The 9,701-nt window shown below is 42.8% G+C and overlaps 1 protein-coding gene across 1 annotated transcript in view; it reads left to right on the forward strand.

Moving 5' to 3' along the window:
• Positions 1-1,576: 1,576 nt before the first annotated feature.
• The window catches only part of ap1m1 (adaptor related protein complex 1 subunit mu 1), a 12,194-nt gene continuing 4,069 nt past the window's right edge, over positions 1,577-9,701 (forward strand). Inside the window, exons 1-10 of the mRNA XM_084481307.1 lie at positions 1,577-2,571; positions 2,911-3,067; positions 3,173-3,240; positions 3,355-3,485; positions 3,925-4,072; positions 4,283-4,409; positions 5,265-5,407; positions 5,989-6,060; positions 6,400-6,558; positions 7,125-7,250. Coding sequence (XP_084337433.1) covers positions 2,530-2,571; positions 2,911-3,067; positions 3,173-3,240; positions 3,355-3,485; positions 3,925-4,072; positions 4,283-4,409; positions 5,265-5,407; positions 5,989-6,060; positions 6,400-6,558; positions 7,125-7,250 — 1,173 coding nt within the window. The 5' untranslated portion in view covers positions 1,577-2,529. The remainder of the gene's footprint in view (positions 2,572-2,910; positions 3,068-3,172; positions 3,241-3,354; positions 3,486-3,924; positions 4,073-4,282; positions 4,410-5,264; positions 5,408-5,988; positions 6,061-6,399; positions 6,559-7,124; positions 7,251-9,701) is intronic.

Below are 9,701 nucleotides of genomic sequence, written 5' to 3' on the forward strand. Positions count from 1 at the left end.
TACTCATTGGTTACAAGTTACACAGCAGCACCTACTGTTGAGGCACATAAAGGGGCAATGAGTCTAGACCACATGGATTGGACATGGTGACGCAGAGGGACACACTGACAAAATCTGCTGGCCAAGAAGAGAAGCACACTTGGTTTTGACTTCTGAGGTTGGACTAGGAAACAACATTGATCCTAGGCATTTAACGTCTTCGAAGCAATAATAAATGTTTTAACACACACACACACACACACACACACACACACACACACACACACACACACACACACACACACACACACACACATACACACACACACACACATGTATATATATATATTGAATATACAATTCTGGAAAATGCTATAAAATACTCTCTGCTTGTGGTCGACTTGTGTTTAGTGGACTGTGGTCAGTGAATCATGTTGCTTTGCTTATCCTGCGTGCATGAAACCATGGCCTTGGTTTTGTATCCATTTCCTCCTCTGTTCCAAATTATAAGAATAGACTGCACTGCAGACAACCTGTACTTCACTCCTCACTGGACACTGTGGCAGTCAAGACATGGGTCTACAACAGGCTAACACATTTATTCAACACAAACAAAGTACAACCGCACACACGCAGACACACATACACATACTTCAGTTCAACCGCCAGAGGGATTTGTCTTGGCGTAACTGTGTGACTTTTCCATATTTACATAACAACTGTCAGCGATGACTTGTCCTTAAGTCCAGAAGTACAAGACAGACATTCCATTCAATGGCCGAGCTAAGACCAGAGCAGTATTATCCCTCAGCACCGATGCTGAGACCACTGCTTCTTTTAACCCTATGACTGGTTCCATATGTGTGTGTGTGTGTGTGTGTGTGTGTGTGTGTGTGTGTGTGTGTTAGTAGTCAACATATATTGGGTGCTACAATGAGGAAGACTAGAACTAAATATATTACACCATGATGTGATGTTGTGGACGTCATTCCTTGGCCCTCAACGGAAAAAAAGCAACTGACGTCACTGACATGTTTCTTTGCAGGCCAAGAATGGCATTTACAATGCCTGCAGAATCTTTGACAATGATTCTGGTGCAAACACTGTTTGAATACAGACAGGACTTGATGATTATGAGTATGTGAAGAGTATCCGCATACTATTACTGACATTTCTCACAGAATCTATATGAATTTGAATAGAATAGAATAGATTTTATTTGTCATGTCACCATGAAAATTGTCTTTGGTCTCACTGAATAAAAACACATAGGATACATAACAAGCACATTCACTCCATTGAGTAGACATGTCCACCAGATTGACACATGACATGTATACCCCCTGACACATCACATACAGTATACCCCCTCCTCTAGCCCACACACACACACACACACACACACACACACACACACACACACACACACACACACACACACACACACACATGTATACAACATGTGTACACACAAGTATACACATCAGGTACAAGGCAACCAGCAACAGTTCCAGCCGGTTCAAGGCACTCTAGTCTACACCTCCCTTTCATCTAGCTTTCCTTGGTTTGTTGACCATGGAGATCGCATTTGGGATAAAAGATAATTCTCATTTGGGATAAAAGATATTTCTCCTTGTGCATGGTTAGATTCTAAGCCTGTAACTAGTTCAACGCATTTTGGAATCTGAGCATATAGTCCCTCCAGAGTGTCATAATATTAAACAGTACACATGGTTACTCACTGGCACTGGCAGTACCATTATGAGAAATACATTCTCATAAGAAGTTCTATACAACCAATCCAATTAGTTACAGCTGGCCAAAATAAAAAAAAATAAAACATGCAATGTGGAAAATGCTTTCCGTCTTTTTTTTTTTTTTTTGTTTCTAACCATGTGCTGTATTTAGATGACTTGGAGGGTTGATTTCACAGTTCTGAGTTGCAGGGTTACAGAATGCAGACCAGAAAAGCCTTGAGCACGGGGCCTCATAAGTTACCATAGGTCTGATTCATTAGAATTACCTTAATCTGCTTAGCCGAGGCATTTGAGAGTCCTGTGGTCTATCACAGGCCTAACAGTGGAATGAGAGAGGTGGTGTTCACAACCGCTCCATAAACATATTGAAATGATGGACAACAGACACTAATACACACACACACAAACACAAACACACACACACACACACACACACACACACACACACACACACACACACACAAATATCAAATACATGTATGCATACCGGTGCATATATATTAATACATACACAGACATGTGTGTATATATATACATATATTGTGTATACACAGTATATATATATATATATATATATATATATATATATAAACAAATGATAAAACAGCCCCTCCTGTCCCATAGGGGGCGCCAACGGCACATTCAGGTACTTTGTTGCAAAAAAAGGGAAGGGTCTCTTGCCTCTTTTCTCATTACAATACTATGTCAGAAAAAGTGTTACGTTCTACAAGCACCATTTGTTGAATTTTAAAACGCTTACTGATAAGCCGCTTTGGCGGTATAAGTGTTGAAGATGTCTGCAAGTGCGGTGTACGTGTTGGATTTAAAAGGAAAGGTAATGTATTGTTACGAACTGCCTTCTGATCATGCTAACTCCTTGCTTCCGTTAAGCTAGCTTATGCATTCCTTGTTGACAGCTGTTGCAATGAAAGACAGTTTAATCAAATGACGTGGACGCACCAATGATGTTGTTTAGATCAAGGATTTGCATAAAATACACTTATTTGCCTGACCAGTCAGATTTTACAATGATATTGTCCCATTGTTTATGTTTTCCAAGATGAGTTTAACATAGTAAGTTATAAGACAATCGCCCTTACTAGCAGCTCTTCCGACAATTGAGCCATGTCATATTGTCATACCTCTGCATGGGTTGATTATTGGGATAAACTAGGTGCTGGTGTGCCGCAACTACCGAGGAGATGTGGACATGTCAGAGATCGAGCACTTCATGACTCTTCTGATGGACAAGGAGGAGGAGGGGACTCTCTCTCCCATCCTCTCCCACGGCGGAGTCCGCTTCATGTGGATCAAACACAACAACCTGTACTGTATCCTTCAGCAGGGTCGTTTCTAGTGTGTCTGTCAAAATGAATTTATGTTTGCTGCTGTGCAACTTCACCACACGTTCGTTACTTTACTTAACACTCCTCAAGTGGTTGCAACGTCGAAGAAGAATGCTAGCGTCTCCCTGGTTTTCTCCTTCCTGTACAAGATTATCCAGGTATGTTCATCAAGTACCAGTACCAGCTTTTATAAGGCAAAGAATAACCCAGTGAAATTGGAACACAGCAGTTGTTGGATGAGCTTTAACATACATGTTTTAATATTCCTCAAGGTGTTTTCCGAGTACTTCAAGGAGCTGGAAGAGGAGAGCATCAGAGATAACTTTGTCATCATTTACGAGCTCATGGACGAGCTCATGGACTTTGGCTATCCTCAAACCACAGACAGCAAAATCCTACAGGAGTGAGTATTCTTTACACAATGTATTAGTCCTGAGGCAGTCACAGGCAGGAAATATGAGCTTCTTCTAACTCTTGTTCAAACATATCATCTTTATTTACTCAACCTCTTATATTATAATATAATATATGTGAGTTATTGAGAGTTCATTTTTGTAAAAACAAAAAAAGCACCCTGAAGGAAAGTGTTACTTGCAGATGATGCTATGCTGGTAGAAACATTTGCACCACCCCACATCCAAATAGTATAACGCATACAGGGACGAGAACATGATTAAGACATTGCAAAAGTCTCAGTTGCTTTACCTATAAGATATCTATGCCCAGACTGGCACTGGTATGCACAGCATTTCCACAGGTCTCTAGGACTCTCATTATCCCTGGGAGCCTGTCTTGTGCGTTTCTCTGGTCTGGTGCTGATTTGTGTACATGTGACCTGCCAGGTACATCACCCAGGAGGGACACAAGCTGGACACCGGCGCCCCCAGGCCCCCTGCTACCGTCACCAACGCTGTGTCGTGGCGCTCTGAGGGCATCAAGTACAGGAAGAATGAGGTGTTCCTGGACGTCATCGAGTCGGTCAACCTCCTGGTAAGCACCAAGCTTTCTTATACTGGCACGCATTTGAAAAGCTTTGACTTCCGTTTGTGCATCCGCAAACACACTCTTTTTACCCAGAATTCATTAGGGTGTTGTCTTGCGCAGCTCACTTTCAGTCTCACTCTCGTCCTACGTCTCAGTTAGTTAAATTGGAATATCTGGCTTTTTTCTGACTTCTCTCTCTGTCTCTGTGTTCCTCAGGTTAGTGCCAATGGTAATGTATTGCGGAGTGAGATCGTGGGCTCCATCAAGATGCGTGTCTTCCTCTCTGGAATGCCAGAGCTGCGCCTGGGGCTCAACGACAAGGTTCTGTTTGAAAACACTGGACGTGAGTTCACTCTACCTTGTTCACAGATTCACCTGATGCTTTTGCAGACAAATATATTGTGAAGGCCAGGTGATTCTTCCTGGGTTGTTGTACAAATTAAATAAAAAGATTAAAGCTGAATAGTTAATAGTAGTAGTTATTACTTTAGATATGTTGGTATGCCACTAGTAGAATATAGAAAGTCTTGAGCCCTGCACCAGATTTGTCCTTGCTATCTGCGTGTGTATTTGTGTGAGAATTTGTTGGTTATCATTTTATATGTACAATTCCAATATCAATCCAAACAGTAAAAGTATGAAATGTAGGTTACGAATGTAACATTACATTGACATATTACCCTTTACTGATGAATTCATAACCCCATGTTAAAGAATGTATAATATAATATTTATCTAAAAATCATACCTATTTAGCTAAGAGGATAACTTAACATTTTCGTTCTAAGGGACTAATGCAGACAACAATTCTTAAAATGGCTCCAGGTTTGAGCGAGAACTCTGCAGCAGTAATCTGCGGAACAGCATTAGTCCCTTGGACTCAAAATGATTTGAAAATAGGGGTCATGTTGAAAACACAGAAGTTATCCTATAATTGCAGGTTATAAGTCAGTGGTGACATTAACTAACACTACATAACTAGTTATGTAACACAATACAATCTAAATTTCATGTTAAAGAAACGATTGATGGATGCTCAAACAGTATATGATCACAGTATAATCATTGTAATATTTGTGTACATCAGTACATAGAATAACGTCTCTCAAAGAACATTTCACCAAATAACAAAACGCCATAGATACACTGGTTGTGTTTCTCTGATTGGTTGTCTATTTCTTCTTCTGCTGCTGTGCAGGAGGGAAGAGTAAATCCGTGGAGCTGGAGGACGTGAAGTTCCACCAGTGTGTGCGTCTGTCGCGCTTCGAGAACGACCGCACCATCTCCTTCATCCCCCCCGACGGAGAGTTTGAGCTCATGTCCTACCGCCTCAACACTCACGTGAGTGGGTCACGGGGTACACCCTACCCCTTCACAGGGTCCCGTCCAGACTGATTAGTGCTTAGTGCTCAGTGCTCACTCCCCCACTGGTCTTGTTGGGACCCAAGTCCTGGCCACTCGTACTGCTTTTGTTGAAGGGCTTTGTTCCGTGGGTCTGTGTGTCTAAACACACATTACAATGATGCTAGTGCCTACTAATCCTCTGCTTCCATAAAATTGATTCGATTCTGTTTTTAGGATTTTTAGGATAGATTCACAGAGCATTAGATCAGTCTACCAGCCAACCTGGTGGACAAAAGCAACTGGTAGGCTTATTTATCCATCATACGTATAGGTGGACACTCCCACTTGGGATGTCACCAAGTCACTTGGCCAGTTACATTTTGAAATGGCTTTCATCAAGCTCACACCTGGTGATTAAAGAGGCCCTTTCAAAGCTCCTTATATAAAACTGATGTGTCATGAGTTTCTTGGAATGTATTTCAACACATTGTCCACTAGGGGGCAACGATGTTCTATGTTATTTGCTGTAAAAGGCAGTATGCTGAATGGACCTTCACGTTGGTGAATGTCTGTTGCAGGTGAAGCCGCTCATCTGGATTGAGTCCGTCATTGAAAAGCACTCGCACAGTCGAATCGAGTACATGATCAAGGTTGGTTGCGTCTATTTCCAAAGGACTTAACATGCAATTTTGACATGCAGAAGGTATACACTGCACCGTGACCATATAGTGTATTCAAAACCTTCTGCCTGAAGCAGCAGCTCTGCATCAAGTCAGGTCAACTGAGGCCAACCATGCGCTTCTGATGTGTCTGGCCTATTTGTTGCATGAGCTGCACCACAAGCTGAATGAAATTCCATTGAATGCCTCAATTAATAAACAACAAAGGAAAACGTTAGATCTTCGAGCCACAGATCAAGTTCAACCTGACGGGCCGATCTCCCTTTTGTCTGGCCTTGTGTTCTGCTCTGTGTTTTTGTGTCGTCTCAGGCCAAGAGCCAATTCAAGAGGCGGTCGACAGCCAACAACGTGGAGATCCACATTCCTGTGCCAACGGACGCCGACTCGCCGAAATTCAAGACCACAGTGGGTAGCGTCAAGTGGGTGCCAGAGAACAGCGAGATAGTCTGGTCCATCAAGTCCTTCCCCGTGAGTGTCCTAGCCCCGCAGTGCTCCCCAGCGCCCCGTCCTGTGTGTCACGATTCGATTCTAAAACGATTATCGATGCATCTCGATGCAACTAATTTTTTTTATGCACATTTCCATGCGTGAGTTTCAGAAAAATATGTATACATCTGAGTTTGCTACTCAGAGTTTGCTAGTCCCTTCCTACTTTTGTGATGATCATTAAAGACAATCAACAGATGAATTACCTTATCTAATATTATATATTAGATAAAGTCGGTTCTCCGCGCAGAAAACCTAAAAAGTTTTCTGTAGCGCTCTGCAGCAGGCGAACAGAAATTTGCAGCAGGCAAACACATGTATTTAATTATTATTAATTAAAATGATAATTAAAATAATATTAATAATAATTAAAATTCTGATTATTAACATATCTGCATCGAGACGGAATAGTTCTAGGGAGAATCGCGATGCATTGAAGAATCGATTATTGTTCAGGACCTGGGCAGCCCCCTTAAAGAGTGCCCAGTCGGCAGTGTGCTGCAGGACTCTAACCGGGTGCTGTGTGTGTCTCCTCTCTCTCCCGTCAGGGCGGGAAGGAGTATCTGATGCGCGCCCACTTCGGCCTGCCCAGTGTGGAGGCCGAGGACAAAGAGGGCAAGCCACCGATCAGCGTCAAGTTTGAGATCCCGTACTTCACCACGTCAGGCATCCAGGTCAGCTCCATGTCACTCACTCACACACACACACACACACACACACACACACACACACACACACACACACACACACACACACACACACACACACACACACACACACACACACACACACACACACACACACACACACCACACGTGCGTACACAAACAGCACACCCGTTCGCACACACACAAACAAACGTTCTCAAACAGGCTGTCCCGGGACATGCAAACCCTTGTTGCACAAGTATGTTGCCTCTGACTATTATTGAGGAACTCGGAAGACGGCAAGAGCTGTGGGTATTGCAGTGCTAAAGTAGGGCATTTCTGCAACGCTACTCATCCCGGTGTGACGCAGAGTCAGCCGAGGTCACCAGGGCTCCACCTGTGGGGAGCGTCTTCAGCCATGTGGGTCACTGATGTCGGACCTGTGTTAGAAAGCGGGTTAGGGAAGCCGAAATGTATGCCTGTGCTGTGTGCATGGCATAAGAATTTAATCCACAATCATTTATCATGGATTGCAACAGTGATTGCAAGGAGAAGCGGATGCACAACATGTTGAGTGTAGCAAGAGGTTGCCGTGAGGGCTTTCTGTGATGCACAAGGACTACACTACAGTATTATATTGCTGCATCGTTGTCAAACAACAACATTGAAGAGGAGAAAGGAGACATTGCCTATTGAGTTAATGCAGTTGTTTTGCTACTCGTAATAAGTGTTGTTTCCATGTGATCATCTAAGTGTACACAAATTTAATAAATTCATAGCAGGTAATGTGTAGAACAATGTGAATGCCGCTAGTGGAAATTGTGTAGTTTGAGGTTCAAGTTTGTTAAGGCATGCCAGACCAATAATATAGAATACATGCAGAAACATATTCTTAATGTTGTATAATATATAGTTTAATATTTATATGTAGAAAATATAAAATATCTACTATGATGAAGTTGTCCATGTCTGACAATGTTTCCCTTGACTAAAGCAATGGAAGAAGTCATCGGTGCCGACGTGGGTGGGGATAACTCAAACATAACCTGCTGTGAGCCAGGCTTATTAGAGAGTCAGGCAATCCCAACTAGCCTTCCTCTGTGCAATTAATCTTTATATCCAAACATTCAAGATATCTGTGACTTATCGTAGAACTTGAAAATCCAGCTCTCTAGAACAGGTCCCAGGTGTACCAAGCCCACACAACTTCAGGTACCGTAAAACAAGGTCTTTAAACATATTCTTGTGTTGGCCCAAAGGGGCAACAGTCCTCTATATCAAAAGGTTATTTAGTAATAAAGAAGCACCTGTTGACTGGTGAACATGCTGTGGTTGCCGACCCTATGGGATGTACAACTGTAGTGCTATCCATCTGAACACATCCTATCGTTCTACTTGCAGCACATAGATCCATGTGAATCAGGAGGAACTGGCTGCCAGTAAACGGCGGAGCCTCAAAAGAAAGGGGAAGCCTTTCTTGTCTCTTTTTCTTCTTCTTTGCTGACTTTGCAGAGATGGAGCGTAGGTCGAAAAAGCAATGAAGACTGAATTTAATTTGCATATACGATGTATAAAATACAACGTATTTCTCAGTTTTTCATATATTGATAACATTTCACCGTAAGGTACGTATTTCTTTTTTTTTTGGTTAAATGCTATAAAATTGCTTAAGAAATTAGCTACACCATGCCATTTGTGAATTTTCTCTGTGACTACCATTTTAAATGTCACGAGAATATGAAACGATGAGAGACGGTCGTTTCCAGTGTCATTTCCCTCGACGGGTCGCGAAAACTGGATTAAAGCAGAGCCGGGACGCTGCACAGCCCACTCAGAAAGGAGCGGTACCATGCCCAGAGTTAATTGAAACGTATGACGGTTGTCATAGGGGCGTTTTTAGTAGAGTATCAGAATGCTGCTCATCGCTCACGCTAAATGGGCAGCTGACAGAATGTAATCTACTTTTCGTTTGATTTTCTCCCTTTTATTTCTTCCTTCCTGTTTTTTTTTTTTTGCATTTTTCCCAAACCAAAACGACTAGATGCTTTCGGAAAAAAAACACATCAAACACAGACGTGGGCTGCGATTCGTGGGCCTGCAAGATGTTTTTTTTTGTTGCGAATGGATACACATACAGCGGTTACATTCTAGCAGGTGGTCAGTAAAGACCCGTCCAAACGTTGATCTTTTTAAAGAACGTATCTCAGGGGCTGCAAGGCATTCTTTAAGAAGCGGTGTGCGAGGGACGAGGGACACATTGTTTACAGACAATGCAGAGGAAATGGACCTGTGGTCTGCCGTGTCGGGGGCTACACTTCACGGCCTGCGCTGGCATCTTGTTGTGGTGCCTCCCCCCCCCCCCACGCATTCCTGCCCGGTGAGACCTCGCTTTTATTTGTACATGCACCGAGGTTCACTTTGGATGCAAGCCCAAGTTACGGTATCTCCGGGGGAAACCGGCGAGACACACACACACAC

Source organism: Micromesistius poutassou, assembly GCF_964030765.1.
Source record: "Micromesistius poutassou genome assembly, chromosome: 16".
NCBI lineage: Eukaryota > Metazoa > Chordata > Actinopteri > Gadiformes > Gadidae > Micromesistius > Micromesistius poutassou.